The 21,979-nt window shown below is 42.2% G+C and overlaps 1 protein-coding gene across 11 annotated transcripts in view; it reads left to right on the top strand.

The window, feature by feature from the left end:
• TENM4 (teneurin transmembrane protein 4) overlaps window positions 1-21,400 on the top strand; it is an 890,102-nt gene extending 868,702 nt beyond the window's left edge. For all 11 annotated transcript variants that reach the window (XM_069969727.1, XM_069969733.1, XM_069969734.1 and 8 more), the window contains 8 exons: window positions 4,136-4,290; window positions 6,092-6,969; window positions 10,785-10,957; window positions 11,258-11,493; window positions 11,573-11,869; window positions 12,119-13,733; window positions 14,912-15,054; window positions 20,408-21,400. In XM_069969727.1, coding sequence (XP_069825828.1) covers window positions 4,136-4,290; window positions 6,092-6,969; window positions 10,785-10,957; window positions 11,258-11,493; window positions 11,573-11,869; window positions 12,119-13,733; window positions 14,912-15,054; window positions 20,408-21,166 — 4,256 coding nt within the window. In that variant the 3' untranslated portion in view covers window positions 21,167-21,400. The remainder of the gene's footprint in view (window positions 1-4,135; window positions 4,291-6,091; window positions 6,970-10,784; window positions 10,958-11,257; window positions 11,494-11,572; window positions 11,870-12,118; window positions 13,734-14,911; window positions 15,055-20,407) is intronic.
• The last annotated feature ends 579 nt before the right edge of the window (window positions 21,401-21,979 follow it).

Consider the following 21,979-nt stretch of genomic DNA (forward strand, 5'->3'; position numbering starts at 1 on the left):
AGAGTTTGCAAAGAACGGTTTAAAAGATTGCAGAAAGGTTCCTTGTATTATATTTTATTGTATTGTATTGTGTGCCATATCGCCGACGTAATGAGCTCTGTAAATGATGCCCCAGACATCTCAATTGTTTTCCAACCTGGTCTTAATGGACTCTTAAAGTGAACCTGGCCCTAGATACATACTGAGAACATCATTCCGATATCCAATTGATCTGGTTAAGTTGTCTCCAATCTGCTGCTCTCCAGTGGTTGCAAAGATATAACTCCCATCAGGCTTTGAATGATGAGAGCTATATTTCTGCTACCATTGGAGACTACTAAAGGGGTACACTAGAGACAATATTAATAAAAAATAAATCAACTGGTGTCAAAGTTATATAGATTTTAAAATTATTTCTGTTTATAAATCTCAAGTCTTCCAGTACTTATCAACTGCTGTATGTCCTGCATGAAATGGTGTACTCTTTCCAGTCTGGCACAGTGCTCTCTACTGCCACCTCTGTTCATGTCAGGAACTGTCCAGAGCTGGAGAGGTTTTCTATGTGGGTTTGTTGCAGCTCTGGACAGTTCCTGACATGGACAGAGGTGGCGGCAGAGAGCACTGTGTCAAACTGGAATGAATACACCACTTCCTGCGGGGCATACCGCGCTGATAAGTACTGGAAGACTTGAGATTTTTGAATGGAAGTAATTTACAGATTTGTATACCTTTCTGACACCTGCTGGTTTGAAAACCATTTTTTTCCATCTCCGGAGTACCCTTTTAATGTTGTGGGTGCAAATTTCCACCCTAAAGTCACAGGTAAAATACCCCTGTCTGTCAACCAGGATGTATGGTACCATGTAAAGTATTGGATAATTGGAAAAACTTAGTTGCTTTGCTCTAAAAATAGCACCACTCTTGTTCCAAGGCTGTGCAGGGTATTACAGCTTTGTTCTATTGAATGGAGTCGAGTTGTAATACCACACGCAACCTGAGAACAAATGTGGCGCTGTTATTGGATGAAAGCAGCTATGTTTTCCTCATCCTGAATAACCTTTTTTAATAAAGGGGTTTAACATAGTTAAAATCACCACTACCTTTTGTGGTTAGTGGTATTGCAGCAGAGCACCAAATGTAGCCCATGTAGCTACTGTATTCTTTGAAGAAGGGCCTGCAAATTACATCTTTAACATGGGAGTGTAAGGACAATGTATGAGACTGAATGCCTTTACACTGGCATATGTCTGAGCCTTCCATTGGAGGTATACATCAGACAGCCTTCCTGATATATACATTTGACAGATGGCTCATATTCATATAGACTATTCTTAGCAGTAAAGTAACTGTAGGGCAAACTGAATTTGCAGATAAAACAAATACCGCCAGACAACTCTTTTAAAGGGGTATTTCCCCCCAAGAGCTGAAAGTTCAAATGCTTCCAAGGCCCCCTGAGTTTTTTGAGCCGTCCCCAGTCTACCTGCTTCTGCTTTACACTGTAAATAAAATATCTATCTATCTATCTACTCTTCCAAGAGAGCAGCAATGCTGATAATCATGGGTGCCGTCCAAACGTCAAAGCAAACAGAAATATAGACAGATTAGAAAGAGAGCTGGGACAACTGTATTTCCTTTCCCCTATACTGCTTAGGAGAGGCTGTCACTGTTCAGTTGTTTCCCCACCCCTTTAGCCAGGTGCTCTTTGATTGGCAAGATGTCAGTGGTGGGTGGGGTTACAAATGAGGTGCTACAGCTTGCCTGGCTACAGAAGAGACCGAGTTTATGTGACTTTTGTCTCCGAAGGGAGGGGAGGACAGAGGAGTGGAGACAGAGTGGACCAGGAAGTAAGGATTTTCAACAGCTACAGTGTGAGAGTCAGGATGTGCTGCAGAAAAACGGCCCAATTCATGTAATAGGAACCTATTACACATAAGCTTAGATTATGGGCGGGGATTAAAAAGGGTTAAATCTTTAAGTGGGGTACCCTTTTAACAATGCTATGCTACAGTATTATAGTGGCTACTGTTGGGAGATTATGAGGCATAAATTTCACTCTATGCCTCTGCTTCTATGGGTTAAAATCCCTTGCCTTTGTTGTTTGTGATTCCGGAGATTGTGTGGGGAGAGTTTTTTTTTTTTTTACATTAATCTTTATGTAAGTGACAATTTTATGGGCTGTGTAGAACATGAAGAAATTATTTATCAAGTGATAGCTAGAAATGCAGAGACTACGTACCCACCACGGGGGACCCCCCGCTGCTTCTAAACACGCTGCTAAATTGTGTTGGAGGATTATCGGAGGTTTGCGGAGGGCTATGACAACATGTAGACCCCATCTCTTCACACCGCTGTCATGGTGTTTAATTAGAATCGCAGCTCTGCGCGCCGGGTGGAGGACTCGCTGTGGTGCTTAGAAGGCAGATCTTACACATTAGACTGGATCCTACTGCTTGTACAAGCGGAGCATGTCATCTTAGTTTAGTGAAGTCGTAAAGGGATGTTGCTATATCCGTCTTCCAACAAGCTACATTATGATGTGTGGTAGCGTGACTAGTTGACATCAAGTAAAATCAAGATCTCGCTAGAATTCTTATATCATTGGAAGTTATTGGCCACACAAAGAGGGCCAGATCAGCATCGGTGCCATGAGAGGCCGATAACAATGTGACTATAACTTTTTAATTAGAAAATCGAATTGTACAGTAAAACAGTGGTCGCCTATCTCGTTCATTGTATCAAGTATGATTTCCATGAACTTTTAATAATTTTTGATTAGCCTTGCCTTCCACTGATCACCAGATATGATACCTCTTGACTTTCATTGACCATCATGTATGATTACCATTAATTCTCACTTAAAGGGGTTATCCAGCGCTACAAAAACATGGCCACTTTTCCCCCTACTGTTGTCTCTAGTTCAGGTGTGGTTTGCAATTAAGCTCCATTTACTTCAATGGAACTGAGTTTCAAAACCCCACCCAAACTGGAGACAACAGTAGGGGGAAAGTGGCCATGTTTTTGTAGCGCTGGATAACCCCTTTAATGATATAAATGAACTATCTGCTGACTAGGTATCCATTGTACTCTATTCTACAGACCATGTGGCATGATATCGATTGACTTCCATCGACAATCATGATTTTTATGTATAATATCCATTGACTATCACCAGTGATTTCCATTGACCATCTAGTATGATATCCACTGGCTTCCATTGACTATCACCAGTGATTTCCATTGACCATCTAGTATGGTATCCACTGGCTTCCATTGACTATCACCAGTGATTTCCATTGACCATCTAGTATGGTATCCACTGGCTTCATAGACTCGGTCTCATTTCCATTGACTCTCATGTATTCCCGTGAGCGCCATTAATTTATGTCTTGCATTCTCTTTCATTGATGATCACATATGGTAACCTAGACATTTATTACCTATGATGTATCTGTTGACTTTCACATGTTATGTCTATGGACCATTGACTTTCATTGACGATCACCTTTTATATCCATTGACACTAATGAATGATTTCCATTGACCATTACTTTTGATATCCATTTATTTCCATCAAACATCACTTCTAGTTGACAGGCTACTACTTTGGTATCCGCACTTTGGATGGCTTCTTAATGGCACCAAAAGACATCACCAAGCTTTGGCCTAATGCTAGACTCCTCATAGTTATGCTCACACTATAGAATGTAAGGATATTTCTACTCACAAAATTTTTCCATAGAAAGGACATAGATGGTAGGCCTAAACTTCTACTTGTGGCTTACAATGTCCAGTTCTAGAGTTCATTTTTGCTCTACTTGCCATTTGTTTTCAACAGAAGTCAATGGAAATACCTCACAAGTGTTGGTTGTATCCATGTTTTCCAGGACTCCCTGGGGCAGCATCCAACTTCTGCAGTCGCGGAGAGTCAAATAGTGAGCGTTCAGGTTTGGAGAACGTTACCGAACCTGACCAGTTTGACCTTTCCACTCAACACTACTCATGCCCTTACTTATCTTTCCGTAGAGCCCACATTCTTCTTGGGATATCCTCAAGTTGCTTTACATATACTTATGACAATACACAAGGCATTTCCCAGTAGAAACCAATAGTACCATTGGATTGCAGACACAAACTTAACATTGACATTCTTTTCCAGGCATCACCGTGGACAAATATGGCCTCATCTACTTTGTTGACGGCACCATGATACGTCGCATTGACCAGAATGGCATCATCTCCACCCTCCTCGGCTCCAACGACTTGACCTCCGCCAGACCCCTAAGCTGCGACTCCATTATGGATATTTCACAGGTACCAGTATGGCCTTCCATAGAGGTTAGCTGAGTTTTCTGGCACTTACACAAGCTGTATCGGATTAACTGGCATCGGATATGAAACGCTGTCTCGCCCAAAATTTGCAACAGCAGGGATGTAAGAGGACTTTGGTTGTATCAGATTGCAGATTAGTTGCAGTTGGAGACATGCTGTGCTTTAAAGAGGCGAGGATGAAAACATGTCAGCGATTGTTTTCCTCATTATAATGCAGACAAATCTGCCCGTGAAGGATGGCGTTCGAGGAAAGTGTTTTAATCTTTTTCAGAGAGTGACTTTATTTTTATTTTTTTAATGTTGCGCTCTTGACGCCACGTCTGTTACAGAAGACGTCTCTTCTAAGGGCGTATTAAGACCTAATACACAGAATTACCACCTCTTCGATACACTCACAACCCTACCGAATGATATTGACAGTAATGGAGTTTACCAATAAATGGGTACTCCAGAGGGAAAATGTTTTTCTCTGCTGCCTCCTATGTCCATGTCAGGGACTGTCCAGAGCAGGGGAGGTTTTCTATGGGGATTTGCTGCTGCTCTGGACAGTTCCTGACATGGACAGAGGTGGCAGCAGAGAGCACTGTGTCAGACTGGAAAGAATACACCACTTCCTGCAGGACATACACCAGCTGGTGGATAATTTGATATTTTTAAGTAATTTGTATCAAAACTGACATTTTACTCCAATTGTATCCTAAGCTGTATTCAAATTTTAACTGCCTAACTGCCAAAACAATTGGAATCCGGAGTAGGAATGCCATTGGAGATGTGGATGATGGGAATGAACACAACCTGTCTACACTGTAAGAGCTTCAGGCAGGATTTCGGCCTCATCACTTATGACTTGTAAGGTTCTGCACTCCGATCTCTCTGGCACGAAGGGGTCCACGGGTGATGAAATATTTAACCCCTCTGTGATGACATGAAATGGGGTTTAAAAATTGAAAATTCCCCTGGCTGCTGAGAACAAGCGGCTATACTTGATGCTAACAGAAAGCTGCAGTGTGCTGAAGATTATTGCAAACTATGGAGGGATGAATTATTAAAGAGGAAAGCGCACTCTGCAATGTTCTAATACAAGCGAGGGGTAATGTTGGCCCAAGGCCAAGTGAGTGCATAATTCAGGGCTTGGCCTGGAACTCGGACAAGATGCAGACTGCTGCAGAGAGCTCTATACCCAGCTATGCCTCAGGCATCATATTCTGCGTTTGCCACTTCTCGGTCTCTACAGTTTGAATCTACATTATGTCTTATACTCAAGTCACCTCCAAAGCTGCATATAAAATTATACTGGGTACCTATGAGTTTCTTGGTTACAGGACAGCCCGTCACCGAATGGGAGATATGTGTCTGCCAGTGTGTATTTTGAATGCAGCTTTGGGAGTGAATGGAGCATGAGATATGATATAACATATACTGTACTGTTGCAGTATTATATTACAGTAGCATTGACCCTTTAGACCTACAAGATGGCTGCAAAGTTTTTGGAGCTGGAACATCAGTGTAGAATTGACATGAGTACATCTAGTGTGTAGATGCTCTTAGAATTTAGAGGACAAAAGTCTATACCTCATACCTCTACAATGTCACTAGTTTCTAACCAACACTAAATATTGGGTGGCAATGTGATCACCTGAAACCGGCCATAAACACCATTGTGGTTAACAGAATACAAATATACCGTTGACCAAGTTGCAACCCATTGCCAAAACTTTGGGATCCCTGTTGTGTCTACGACCCTTGTACTGATTCAACCTCTATTTTTTCTTTTTATTTCTAGGTTCGTCTTGAATGGCCGACCGACTTAGCGGTGAACCCAATGGATAACTCCCTCTACGTCCTTGACAACAATGTGGTGCTACAAATCTCCGAAAACCACCAGGTGCGCATCGTTGCAGGAAGACCTATGCACTGCCAGGTTCCAGGCATCGATCACTTCCTCCTTAGCAAGGTAGCCGTTCATGCCACCCTGGAGGCCGCCACTGCATTGGCCGTATCTCATAACGGGATTTTATACATTGCTGAAACTGATGAGAAGAAGATCAACAGAATCAGGCAGGTCACCACCAATGGCGAGATCTCCTTGGTGGCTGGAGCTCCGAGCGGTTGTGATTGCAAGAACGATGCCAGCTGTGAATGCTTCTCTGGAGACGATGGCTATGCAAAGGATGCAAAGTTGAACTCCCCATCATCTCTCGCTGTGTGTGCCGATGGGGACTTGTACGTGGCCGACCTCGGAAATATCCGGATACGATTCATCCGTACCAATAAACCTTTTCTCAATAGTCAGAACATGTACGAGGTGTCTTCACCCATTGACCAGGAATTGTACCTATTTGACACAACTGGTCGACACCTCTACACTCAGAGCCTGACAACTGGAGATTTTCTGTACAATTTTACCTACACTGCAGATGGGGATCTTACCCTCATCACTGACAACAATGGCAATACACTCAACATAAGGCGGGATTCCACGGGCATGCCTCTCTGGTTGGTGGTACCTGATGGACAAGTCTTCTGGTTGACTATTGGTACCAACAGTGCTCTTAAGAGTGTGTCGGAACAGGGTAATGAGCTGGCTATGATGACCTATCATGGAAATTCAGGTCTTCTAGCAACCAAAAGTAATGAGAATGGCTGGACAACCTTCTATGAGTAAGTATAAACCTGACCTGACCAGAACTGCTGATTTCTGAAAACTCTGTGATGTGCAGTATTGTACATTGCTTGTTGGAAACTGTTATTATTCCCTGGGGCCTAATGTTACTTGTAGGGGTTGCACCCCTCTGTGTTAGGGCGGGTTTAGACTATGCAATTCTCACGGATTAATTCTGCGGAATTCCGTCGCCTGTACGTGCTCCCGGCCGCGTGCCATTCCGCCGGCTCCATAGACACCATTCCATGGGCCGGCTGATTCCGCATTTCACAGAAAGAATTGTAACATCGATTCTTCCGGCGGATATCGGAATCAGCCGGCCCATGGAATGGTGTCTATGGAGCTGGCGAAATGGCGTGCGGGCCATGAGCGCGTACAGGCGACTGAATACTGCTGAATTTATCTGCGAGAATTCCGTAGTCTGAATCCGCCCTTAGACCCCTAGATCTACAGGGCCAGATTATAGATGGAGCAAATGTCTGAAATCTGTCCTAATCTGCCTTATGGGCCCTTTGATAAAGAGGTATCTAAACGTGTATCTAAGGCTGTTCAGACTGTTGACTTCACTTGTGAGACCCATGTGCCAATTTTAATAGGAAACAGAGGTAGGGTGGGGGTTCTCACCCGCTTTTTTCCCCCAAACTTAAAGGGGTCTCCACTTGAATGATCCCCAGCTTATTGTAAAAAAAAAACTCTTCTAACAAAGTTCTGGTCCCTCCATTGATCAGTGTTCACTTTCCCTGCAGCACCTCCACAGGGTAAATTAAGTACTACTATGTATGTGTCCATTTAAATGAATGGGTTGTCTGTGTAATAATCCCCTCGATTACCTCTAGTCACCTAATTGGGTGCATTAAAATAGGTTTCCAACAACTGGACAGCCACCCTAGGAGCCATAATGGCGACCTTGTTAGTGGTCACTCTGCTGTTCCAGTAACTGATAATAATTTAAAGGAAGACGCTTCAGTGATATTTTTGATTTTGGATAGAAATGTTCTCTCTTCAACGCCGCACGGGGTCAGATGCCTTCCAACCATTTTACAGCAATTGGAAATCTGCTTCACACTACATCGCCATAAATCGCCACCGTGAAGGATTATCATACTTCACTTGTGGGAGCAAACAGTTTTTGGTTTTAAGTTAAAGAACTCAAAGCTTGGCAACATAAATTCCGGAGCGGCTCACAAAGAAAGATCCGCGTAGAAATGTAATTCCGCCAATATTAAATTGGCTACAAACACGCGGGGTCGGATTTTTTCCATTTGAAGCTATTTCCAGAATGATGACAATTGACGGGTGGCACAAAGAGGCAGAAATTAGATTTGGGTGGGTTTCTGCTAACTGTAATTCAAAGGAAGAGAGAAAATATATTCCCTATTGTGTCTCAGTTCTCCTGCACTATTAGATGATGCTGAACTGTTACTGCAGATCATTAAGGAGATAGAAATCTGCAGAGTATCACCCGACTCTCTTTCATCTACTGCTCTGCCTATGTGTCAGTCTATACTGCAGCTCTGGCATTCTATACGTAAATCAGAATTATTATTAAAGTTGCCCCTTTGAAAATGACAATTGAGTCCTGATTGGTTGTCATGGACCTTACCTTCACATTCTACCTGCCCTACATGAGGCTGTTACATAGCGGTACACAATGTTCCCATACGCAATGAGAGCCAGAATCGCCGAAAGACATTAACACCGATGATCAGCGCCAGCAGCCTCAGCTATTATTGGAACAGTTCACACATATTTTCTTCTCGTCCTAGTTAGTAAATATGCTAATAGTGTTTACATTGAAACATGGATTTTTTTCTGAAATTAGGGATGCATAGGAGAGATTGCAAATCCAACTGCTAGTTTTTACTTTATTTTTCAGATTTTTCTTAGTTTTTCTTTTGCTGTGTTATTTTTTATAAACATTATACAGTATATAATAATAATAATAATAATAATAATAATATTTATTTGTATAGCGCCAACAGATTCCGCAGCGCTTATATTTATATATTTAAAGGAGACGTCCGGCCAAAAGTATTTTTTAATATGTTATTACTTATAGAATGTTAGACAAATTCCTAATGTACAGTAATTATGGGAAATGCACATATACTGCTATTTTCCTTAATTTAGTAGATCAGGCAGGGTTCAGATTCCCTAAAAAAACCACGTCACAAATTAGTTGTAATTCCTACTGAGTGTCCAGCAGGGGGCACACTATATGTAGAAGTCTATGGCACTGTATTGTCTATGGTAGTGTATGTAATGTAATGTACACTATGCTTTATTGATTGAATACGTTTATGAAATACTTTGGGGAGCAAGGACACTCCCCAAATGGATGGCACTGAGCAGGGAGGGAGAGAGGTGCCCGTGCATCTAACTACCTCACTCCCTGCTCGGTGTGGTGGGACAGACACACACTACTGCTCCTTCCATCATCTGCTCATAGTATGAGCAGATGATGGGGAAGTAGTACCAGGGCCATCCCCATCACCACTACCCCCAGCCCCCCACCCCACCCCCACCTCCACATATACACTGTACTACTCCTCTCATCATGTGCTCATATTATGACCAGATGATGGGAGTATAGTATGACTGGGATGGCCCTGTTACTACTCCCCCATCATCTGCTCATACTATGAGCAGATGATTGGAGGAGAAGTAGTGTGTATCTGTCCCACAGCACCGAGTAGGGAGGGAGGGGGGAGGTAGTTAGATGCATGGACACCTCTCTTCCTCGCTGCTCAGTGCCATCCATTTGGGGAGCAAGTGTCCTTGCTCCCCAAAGTATTCCATAAATGTATTCAATCAATAAAACATAGTGTTTATTACACTACATTAAATTACATACACTTCCATAGACAATACAGTGGCATAGACTTCTACATATAGTGCGCCCATTGCTGGACACTCTATAGGAATTACAACTGATTTGTGACGTCACAGTTTTTTAGGGAATCTGAACCCTGCCTGATCTACTAAATTAAGGGAAATAGCACTATATGTGCATTTCCCAAAGTTACTGTACATTAGGAATTTGGCTGGAGTTGTCCTTTAATAAATATTATATATTATATTTGCTTACCTTATTTTCTTATAAATATATTTTTTATTTATTTTATTTTTTTGGTTCTTGGTCTCCTTGTCTACTCACACAATAGGGCTCTGTTTACTAAAGTTTTTTTTTTATGTAGGCCGCATTGTAAAAATGGTGCCTCACAGTCGTCAATGTATTATATGTATATAATAGACATGCTCCTTATGGGGGTGCTCACTAGGACTGAGCCCCACCCCCAGGGGCTAGAGTAAAATATTTTCCTATTAGATACAGACAAGGCAAGCATTATCGTGGTCCCTGGCACATTAGGATTACAAGTATTACAAGTTTGGGACTGCAGGATAGTATCACGACACAAATCTAAGTTTAATATTACTCCTCAATTATGCCTTATCGTCGTCATGCATCGTTGGGTTCACAGACTCAAACTATTATGACATCTTTACATCTTCCAGTAAGGGCCACAAAGAAAGGCTCAGATGGCAGGGGCTAAGAATTTCATGGTGAGGCTATGTTCACACAACGTATATTCTCGGAATATACGTTGTGTGAACATAGCCTCACCATGAAATTCTTAGCCCCTTTATGGCCACATGAGAACTCTGCGGCCATAGAGATCATCCGTTCGGTACTGCAGAATATGATGTAGTTGAAATTTATTATTTTTTGCAACTAGAAAGATGTTCTTGAATTTTTGTAAATTTATTTACAATGGTTTTTTTGTTTTTTTTTAACAATGTTTCTCATTTTCAGGTATGACAGTTTTGGTCGCTTGACCAATGTAACATTCCCTACGGGGCAGGTCAGCAGCTTCCGTAGCGACACGGATAGCTCAGTCCATGTCCAGGTGGAGACATCAAATAAGGAGGATGTTACCATAACGACCAACCTATCGGCATCTGGAGCTTTCTACACACTACTGCAAGGTAAGTTATGCTTGGGTCGGGCATGGAAAGCTGTATTCGGGCCAGTCCTGGCAAGTTCTTCTGGGGCTGGGCCAGACCTGAAAAGCGCTGCTTAGGCTAGACCGGTAAAGCGCTGCTCAAGCTGGACCTTGCAAGCGCTGCTCGGGCCGGGCCTGGAAAGCTCTCCCTACGTCATAGGTCTTCAGCTGTTAAAAAACTACAATTCTCATCATGCCTGGACAGTCAAAGCTGTAGCATTTTACCACTCCTCTGTATTATTTTTTACGTTGCCATTTGACCTGACCACTTTCCTTTTTTCAGATCAAGTGAGGAACAGTTATTACATTGGGGCAGATGGTTCCCTAAGGCTCATTCTAGCCAATGGCATGGAGGTCGCCCTTCAAACAGAACCTCACCTTCTTGCTGGTACAGTGAACCCCACAGTCGGCAAACGGAACGTCACTCTGCCCATAGACAATGGTCTCAATCTGGTGGAGTGGAGACAACGCAAGGAGCAGGCACGGGGGCAGGTCACTGTATTTGGACGGCGTCTGAGGGTAAATTTTAAATTTATAATTAAATGGGTCATGTATGTCTTCAGTATAGGGGTAGTCATAAAAATGTTTAATCCCACAGGTACACAACAGAAACCTGCTTTCTTTGGATTTTGATCGCGTCACAAGGACTGAGAAGATCAATGACGACCACAGGAAATTCACTCTTAGAATCCTCTATGACCATGCCGGTAGGCCCAGCCTCTGGTCTCCATCCAATGGTCTCAGTGGAGTAAATGTGACCTATTCTCCAGGAGGCCATGTGGCAGGAATCCAGAGAGGAACCATGTCTGAGAGAATGGAGTATGACCAAGCAGGAAGAATCATATCCAGGACCTTTGCTGATGGAAAGTCATGGACTTATACCTATCTTGAGAAGGTGTGTGGCTCTTGGTACTTTCTTTTCAATGCTGTTGGTGTTACCGCCATATAGTTTTTCGAGAGCAGTTATCAGTGCGATGCTAACTACATTTACCATGTAATATTTTAGTTCTCAAAATTTATATTTTTTAAAATTTACGTAAAAAGTATTTAAAATTTTATTTCAGTGGCCTTTTTGGGCAACAGAGAACTCAGAGCAGTAGTTATGATTATGTACTATCATTTGGCATTTCTTTATCTTTTACAGTCAATGGTATTACTACTTCATAGCCAGAGGCAATACATCTTTGAGTTTGACAGAAACAACCGCCTGTCTTCTGTCACTATGCCCAATGTGGCTCGACAAACATTGGAGACCATCCGCTCCATAGGATATTATCGGAATATTTACCGACCCCCTGAGGGCAATGCCTCTGTTATCCAGGACTTCTCAGAGGAAGGGCAGCTGATGCAAACTGTATACATGGGTACTGGAAGACGAGTGATCTACAAATATGGAAAACTGTCAAAACTAGCCGAGATTTTGTATGACACCACAAAGATAGCATTCACGTATGATGAAACGGCTGGCATGTTGAAGACTGTCAATTTGCAAAATGATGGATTTACATGCACGATTCGTTACAGGCAGATAGGACCTCTGATTGATCGGCAGATTTTCAGATTTACAGAGGAAGGAATGGTTAATGCCAGATTTGACTATAACTATGACAACAGCTTCCGGGTTACTAGTATGCAGGCTGTCATCAATGAGACACCACTACCCATTGACTTGTACAGGTATGATGATGTATCTGGCAAGACCGAGCAGTTTGGTAAATTTGGAGTAATTTATTATAATATCAACCAGATCATCACCACGGCAGTCATGACCCATACAAAGCAGTTTGACACCTATGGAAGGGTCAGAGAATTGCAGTATGAAATATTCAGATCAATGATGTTTTGGATGATGTTGCAATATGACAACATGGGCCGAGTGGTAAAGAAGGAGCTTAAGGTTGGTCCCTATGCAAACTCCACCAGGTACACCTATGAATACGACAGTGATGGGCAGTTACAGACAGTATTTGTCAACGACAAGCAACAGTGGAGATACAATTATGACCTGAATGGAAATCTGCATTTGTTGAATCCAGGAAACAGCATCCGCCTCATGCCTCTAAGATATGATTTAAGGGATCGGATCACCAGACTGGGAGATGTTCAGTATCGGCTGGATGAAGATGGCTTCCTTAAGCAAAGAGGAAGCGATATATTTGAGTACAATTCAGCTGGTCTTCTTGTGAAAGCTTATAATAAAATCACTGGTTGGAGCGTGAAGTATCGATATGATGGTCTTGGAAGAAGAGTTTCCCGAAAGACCAACAATGGTCAACATTTACAGTTCTTCTATGCCGATCTTGCCAACCCAACCAGGATCACACATTTCTACAATCATTCCAGTTCTGAGATAGCCTCTCTCTATTATGATCTACAAGGCCATCTCTTTGCCATGGAATTAAGCAGTGGGGATGAATTTTACATTGCTTGTGACAACATTGGCACTCCCATGGCTGTCTTCACCGGTTCTGGACTTATGATCAAACAAATTCTGTACACCGCCTATGGTGAAATCTACCTGGACTCAAATCCTAACTTTCAGCTTATTATAGGCTACCACGGCGGACTCTTCGACCCTCTAACTAAGCTCATCCACATGGGTCGGCGAGAATACGATGTACTAGCCGGTCGCTGGACCAGTCCTGACCATGATATATGGAAGCAGCTTAGCACCACTAACATAATGCCTTTCAATCTATACATGTTTAAAAACAACAACCCCGTGAGCCGACCTCAGGATACAAAATGCTACATGACCGGTAAGTCCATTAGAACCACTTGACCACAGTATAATTTTTTTTATTTTAGAGTATTAAGTGAGTGTAGATGGACTTAGTTTATGTTGACTTCAAGAGGTAGAGCATTGAGATATGGAAGGTGGCAGTGCAATGTATTGGCATGCTACTGGCTAGGGATGTAGACCAAGTTTTCAAAAACCATTGACAACTCCAGAAATGTTCTAAAAGTTATAAGGAACGTATGTCCTATTTTAGTTTTGTATTATAGCCAAAATCGCCATATATATATTCCTGGTTTTCCTTTTTTTTTCCAATTCCAAAACAGTGCCTGAGGCTGGTCATACTATGTTTTCTTTTACAATATTACAGTGGTAGAAGTACATATTCAATTTTGTTAAATTTTTTGTGTATGTAGCTAAATATTTTTGCTAACAGTCTTATTATTGGCTCCTAAAATGGCAATTCTTTCCATCTCAAAAAGAAAGTGCAGTACCACTAATGACCACTAGAATGCCAGCAATTAATTTCAGATTACAAATGCTTTAGAAAATAGTAATTTTTTACATTCTGTCCAGTATATTAATATGCATGCAGAACTGTATGAAATGGCAAAACTGCGTTCTTGAATGTCAAGTTATTTTTAACCCTTCCCCTGTATATAACCTGAGTGCTTGCTCTTTAGAAAGCATCATATACAACATCATTAAAAAGTCACTTCTACAGCTTGCGGGCTGGCACTTAATTAAACGTGGCATTTGATCATGACCTCAGCCTTTTTGGTTCCTTTTTCAAGGGCGTTAATAAAAGGCGACTCGCAATGTGATTGATTATTATACCAGGAGACTTTGTTCCAGTAATGGGTAAAGAAAGTGTTCAGGAGAAAGTGGGCCGTAGTTGAGATTAACCATCCATGTACATTGCAGATGCTGCTGCTGGCGGCTCTCGCATCTGCTTCATTACAGCCTTCACTGCAGGACCATCAAAACACAAAATGAGAGAGTGTACTTAAAGGGCTTGTCCACATTTCTAAAACATGTCACAGTTTAAATCCACATAACACTTTGTCAAACTTTGAAAATGACTTGTGTCATTTATCTTGTACAGCTTGTGCTCAGAATTCCCTTTATAAGATGTTTTTCTAAACCGTACAACTCCTTTAAGGAACTTACCTTTTGTCTCTTTCTCTGCTCCTTGACCAGATGTCAACAGTTGGCTGCTCACTTTCGGTTTTCAGCTGCACAACGTGATCCCCGGTTACCCTCGGCCAGACATCGATGCTATGGAACCATCTTATGAATTAGTCAACACTCAGATGAAGACACAGGAGTGGGATAATAGCAAGGTAATGGGTTTCACCACAGTTATGATATGTCTATGAAAGCTTTTTATCTAGCTGCACTAGGTCAACGTTTCGCAACCTATCCGACTTCATTAGCTCATTGACGTTGTAGATAATATTTTTATGGTACATCTACCCCTGGAGTCCCAACTTGTGGGAAAACAAGAGTCCTCTTAATGCCATTTTGCCAGTAGGACAGGTGATGGCTGATTGCCTAACTCCCAAAACTCCTTGCTCCTGTGCGTAACCAACAAGCCTGCCCCTGGATGACATTACAATTACGACACCGTTAAAGCTAGACACTTCCAAGGCTCAGCTTGATCATCACCATGAGTTTTTTATCCCCTATCAGTTAAAATAGGTCCACCAGAACAAATCCAAAGCTGGAACAATGTATAGAATACGCCATGTGCTTTTTCCCCTCATTGTTTATACTTTTTGCACACTTAATTCAGTGTCATGAACGAATAACTTTTTCACACAAAAACTATGAGAATTTTGGTAAAGATAGCAAATCTTCCACTTACAAAGAGTCATCCCTCAGCAGTCAGGATAGGAAAAACCCTATGTGGAGGAAACCTCTAGCAATCCATGGCTGAAGAATTATCATTCCCTTGAGCTTTAGATGGTTAATGCCAACCTGTATTATATTAAATTGAAATAGAATTGTACATGAAACAGACATACAATGACAATATCAAATTAATATATAATAAGGTATAATAATTCATAATGCAAAAGATAAACAGTTGTACAATATAAATTAAAACAAGGAGGGAAGAAGGGGAAAGAAGGTAAGACAGGAAGTTACTTCTATTCCAAAACCTCACCCTCCTCAAAGTATCACACTAGACTAACATATACTGCTTTCTCTTAACCCCTTAGCGACCCATGACGTATCTGATACGTCATGGTGCTGCGGGGGGTGTTCAGAGCGGGGTCCCGCCGGGACCCCGCTCTGAACGGCGCTGATCCCGGCTGACATGTGTAGCCGGGCAGTGCCTAATTAAGCACTTCAATGCAGCTGTCAAACCTGACAGCTGCATTGAAGTGCTTTACGCACACTATCCCTGGTGTCTAGTGGGTCGGATCTCCCCCCCGCGATCGCATCGCGGGGGGGAGATCCGTTCTTCTGCCCGTGCCGGCCTCAGCGTCGGAATGACGCTGATCCCGGCTCGGCAATAGATTGCTATGGCCTGCAGCAGGCCATAGTAATCTATGACCGATCTCATGGATCTTTGCTGTGTATATACACAGCATTGATCTCTATGAGAGATCAGTGCTGTCTATATACAAGTCCCCCAGGGGGGCTTCTAGTCCATGTAAAAAAAAAAGTAAAAAAGTGTTTTTATTAATAAAAAAATCCAATAATAAAAGTCCAAATCACCCCCCTTTTCCCATTTTATAAATATAAATTAATAAATAAACAAATAAATAAACATATTTAGTATCGCCGCACACGTAATCGCCCGAACTATTAATTAATCACATTCCTGATCTCGCACGGTAAACGGCGTCAGCGCAAAAAAATTCCAAAGTGCAAAATTGCGCATTTTTGGTCGCATCAAATCCAGAAAAAATGTAATAAAAAGTGATCAAAAAGTCATATATGCGCAATGAAGGTACCGATAGAAAGAACGCATCATGGCGCAAAAAATGACACCTCACATAGCCCCATAGACCAAAGGATAATAGCGCTATAAGCCTGGGAATGGAGCGATTTTAAGGAACGTATATTTGTTAACAACGGTTTGAATTTTTTACAGGTCATCCGATACAATATAAGTTATACATGTTATATATCGTTGTTATGCATGTTCCTCAAGTCGTTACGATTACAAGTCAGTTTTACCATGGGATGAACGGCATAAATGCAAAACTCCCCGAAATCAAAACAAATTAGTTTTTTTTCAATTTGACAGCGCAAATGATTTTTTTCCGGTTTCGCAGCATATGTTATGGAAAAATAATGCCTGTCATTGCAAAGTACAATTGGTTTCGCAAAAAATAAGCGGTCATATACGTCTCTAGGTGAAAAAATGCAAGCGCTGTGGACTTTTAAACTTAAAATGGAATAAGCAAAAGCGCAAAAACGAAAATTGGCTTTGACCTTAAGGGGTTAAAGTAGAACCCCCTGTACTTGGATCTATACCACTATACAGGCAAGACTGCCCTCCTAAAGTTATTGACCCCTTTCCTTAGGGTTCCGGGGGTATCTTCCTTATATCCTTACAGTGTTTTTTATTATTTACATGCTGAGTTTGAAAACTGTGTAATCGTGAAATGCAGCTTGTCAGATTCCTTAAGGGAAAGCACAGCTTTTATGTGTATTCGGACAAGGCTGTCCCAGAGGAACCTACAAGAAGTCATATTTCAAAAAGTTTAAGTGAAAGGTCACAAACTTTCTTTAATCAGGAAGATGTGAAAACTGGAAAGGATGTACCCCCCTTCCCCCGCTTATCCTTCTGTTCATACCGTCACTTCTGCCTCCATGGTCTCCAAGGTCCCCAGTTAAAACACTTTCTCTGTGAGATTTCACACCACGCGGCTGTATCGACACGTAATGGATTTTACACTTTCAAGCGGTTGCAGCTAAATGACTTTTTAATTTGTGATGCAATCAATTATGTATGTCCAAAGGCGTCCATTAGTCAAAGAGAGCCGCGGCTCACAATACTGCCAGGGTGCACTATTCAAAGCCACAGAAAGGCTTGCAATTCTTTTAATATGCAAAAATATGAGTGTGGGTGGGTTGGGGGGATACTTAGAAAATTAATTTTAATGTTTTATGCCTGGTGCATTTATAAGGGTTATTTGTGCTCCCATGAGGTTGGGGTTGTCCTCTAAGAGTAAGAAAGATCTCTGGTGTCACCTATTGGAAGTTGCTACAGTGTCTGACCCATGAAAGAACCTTAAAACATGACTAAGGATTATTAATAGAGATGAGCGAATTTGGAGCATGCTCGAGTCCATCCGAACCCGAACTTTCAGCATTTGAGTAGCGGTGGCTGCTGAAGTTGGATAAAGCCCTAAGGCTATGTGGAAAACATGGATATAGTCATTGGCTGTATCCATGTTTTCCAGACAACCTTAGAGCTTTATCCAAGTTCAGCAGCCCCCGCTAATCAAATGCCGAAAGTTCGGATTCGGATGGACTCGAACCCGAACCGGGTTCGCTCATCTCTAATTATTAACCAAACCAAAATCTCCTCCAAATGGAAGCTCCTCATCTTTAGACAGCTTCTTCAGGGCTCTTGGTCCTTCATCAGTACAAAGCAGTTTTCTTGTTGGTTGGGTGAGAGGCTTTTATATGGGTCGGACATTGACTTAGGGTACTATTACACGGAACGATAATCGGACAAATTGGCCCGATTCGGCCGATTATCGCTCCGTGTAATAAATGCAACGATCAGCCGATGACAACGATCATCGGCTGGTCGTTGATATAGGTTAGACCCTATTTTCGTCGGGCGCCGACCGCGCACCGCTGCGTGTAATAGCGGTGCGTGGCCGGCGACTAACGATATACATTACCCATCCACGTTCCAGGGCTGCTCCTGCCGTCCGCTTCTCCCGGGGTCCCGCGCGCGCCGCGGCGGTCCCGCCCTGTGATTGGCTGAGCGGCTTACCAGCTGACAGGCCGCTGTGAAGCTAAAGCACACACGGGACCCCGGGAGAAGCGGACGGCAGGAGCAGCCCTGGAACGTGGATGGGTAATGTATGCCAGTTTAGCAAGGGCTGCAAGGACATCGGTAACGATGTCCTTGCAGCTCTTGTCAAACGATTATCGGGCCGTGTAATAGGCCCAGTAAACGAGCAACGATCTAGCGGATCGCTGCTCGTTTACAGGTATTATCGGGCCCTGCTCGGCCCGTGTAATACCACCCTTACAGGAAAGCTGCAGTAGGTGGCTCTAGAGAATCAACTTTCTTCCTTCTCGAGGAAAGCTGATTTGCATATCTTTTTTTCTCAGGAACCATTGTCAGGGCTTAAAGACTCCATGCATCTGCCAGTGGAGAAACAATACACATTCAGAATGTCTCAAAAATTTCAAACAGGCAAAACAAAATATATATTTTTTTTCAGTGGCAACAAGGGTATTTGGGTGGGCAATAGGGGGCAATATAGCTGTCCCTATTTTAAGGACACTGTGACTTGGAGTAATGCAGGTGCACACTAGGTGGTTTGGCTGCAAAGAAAACCTTTTGATGTCCAGTGAGTTCAGTCCATTTTTAATTAATAGGACTCATGACTGCCCAGGTGCCTGTCCTTTGCAAGTACCCTTTAAGGGGCAATCGGGCAAGATATGTCTAAAAAAGAATTTTGCTCACAATATCTTCCCAAAATGAACCCTAAATGTGTGTCATAAATCAACTGAATAGCTAAGAAAGTCCAAAGAGACTGCTTACTTTGCATCTGATTAGCGGGTACACTATATCTGCTTGGTGCAAATATAATAAAGTCCAGTAATGGTGATGGTATCTCTTTAAATAAATGACTATACAATAATAGAATAATTCTGCTGGAGTCAGTCACTTTGCAGAAGCTGCATCGTAGCTGATAACTCTGCATACACTCTGACCTTTCCATGCAGGAAAGCTTTCATCAAGCCGCTACAAGTCATTTTCAGCCGCTCTTCAATAACTTGACACTCAGCTTGATGTTTTTGTAACTAAAAAGACTGTAGATCAATCATCCTAAACTTCTGGTTAAAGTAGATGAGAAACCAAAATCCTAGAGGGACTGGAAGACTCCCCCCATTAGACAAGCCCACCTACAGAGACGAGTTTTCAAACCCAAAAGGATTTTCTATTAATTTGTTAACATGTTCTTAAAGGGACAATAAACTTATTTTAGTTATTGGCTATTTCTGGTTAGGGATGCACTGTGACTGCAATGTTCTACAATGGATTGACTGTCGGGTGGAAGTCCATAAAAGTCCTTTCCCTCAAAGGGCTTAAAGTGCACATGCAACGTCATCAGCTTTCGGCCTGATTTCCCCATATAAACTCTGGCTTCTCTTAGCATACTTGTATTTTCACTGTGGAGAGAGAAGTTTGCAGTCGCCAAACACCTCTGGAAAATTTTTTTCTCACATCTCCGGGGTGAGAAAAAAGAACGGCATTGAAATTCAACATGCTCGATCCTTCTTTCCTTAGAGAGTCAAGAGGTCCCCATAAATATGCATGGAGGCTTTTAGTACACCTAGCCTTTTAAGATAAAAAAAAGCAGTGGGAGGGCAGTGATAGCTCAAAGTAAAGCTGAGACCAGTGAAAGGGTATGGTGCCTTGAAGTGTGTCACTACAGTGTAAAAACATTTTCACAACTTAGTAACTTCTTCTCCCTTGTCTTACAGTCGATCCTGGGTGTGCAGTGCGAGGTTCAGAAGCAGCTGCAAGCATTCGTCACTCTAGAAAGATTTGACCCAGTCTACAGATCTCCCATTGCTGGCTGTCGCCCAGAAAAAAGCAGTAAGAAATTCGCCACCATTGGCTCCATCTTCGGGAAAGGGGTGAAGTTTGCTATGAAAGATGGCCGTGTCACCACCGACATCATTAGTGTGGCCAATGAGGACGGGAGACGCATTGCCGCCATTTTGAACAACGCTCAGTATTTGGAGAACTTACATTTCACCATCGATGGTGTGGACACTCATTATTTTATGAAGCAAGGACCCCCGGAAAGCGACCTGTCAATTCTAGGGCTAAGTGGTGGCAGGAGAACCTTGGAGAATGGGGTCAATGTAACCGTATCCCAGATCAATACGGTTCTGGGTACAAGGACTAGACGATATACAGACATTCAGTTACAATATGGCACCTTGTGCCTCAACACTCGTTATGGGACCTCCCTGGACGAGGAGAAAGTTCGTGTCCTGGACCTGGCCCGACAAAAGGCAGTGTCTCAGGCGTGGCTCAAAGAGCAACAGAGACTTCGAGATGGTGAGGAGGGTCTCCGAGCATGGACAGAAGGAGAAAAACAACAATTACTGAGCACAGGTCGGGTTCAGGGCTATGATGGCTATTATGTCATTTCCGTGGAGCAATATCCGGAACTTTCAGACAGCGCTAACAACATTCATTTTATGAGACAGAGTGAAATGGGCAGAAGGTGACATAGACGGTCATTGTGTTGACTTCTTGCCAAAGACAGCTACTGTGGTGGCCGCATACCCGAACTGTGTTGTAATCAAGCCTTTTTTGTATAAAAAAATAAAAATCCTAAAAAATAAAATAAAAGCTAAAAACAAACTAAAAAAAAAAATGGACCTGGATAAAAAAAAAAGAAGCGGTCTTGCGGTTGAACTTTTTAAAAAAAATTGCAACTTTTTTTGTTTTCTATTTTTTTTTTTTTTAAATAAAGTTGGCCTTCAGACGTGTTGGAAATGAGCAGAAGGTGTTTTGCTGTAGCGTGATCACGGTGATTTTTTTTTTCTTTTTTCTTGTAAGGAATTCAAGTGAGGAGTGTCAAAACATTACGTCAACAGGTACCTGGTCTAGATTGCAAAATTCAAAATCATAAATTGAAAAAAAAAAAAGATGTCTGTGCAGAAAGTTTGTATCGTCATCTCAACTCCGGAGCAGGGATCTACGCGCCTTCGAAGAACAGGATGAAGTGGACAAAAAAATATCTATTCAGCTCTAACTTTTTGAGAACTGAAATTTGCCTTGATTTTAACCAAAACTGTTCATATCATTTACTTTGTGTCATGATACAGTATGCGGGAGAATGGATTCATGGATTCTCTGTTCCCAATGTGTTGCTTGTGTTACATTACAAATACAGTTGATAGTATTTCCCCTCCCCCAAAAGGTTTGGATGAGACTTGAGATGGCTCAGCTTTTTGTATGTTTTTCTTCCCCTCCAAACACCCTAAAATGGGTGGTGGGATCCAACAATATCTAAAATTTTTGTGCCTCTAGAGGAC

Source organism: Dendropsophus ebraccatus, chromosome 5 (genome assembly GCF_027789765.1).
Source record: "Dendropsophus ebraccatus isolate aDenEbr1 chromosome 5, aDenEbr1.pat, whole genome shotgun sequence".
NCBI lineage: Eukaryota > Metazoa > Chordata > Amphibia > Anura > Hylidae > Dendropsophus > Dendropsophus ebraccatus.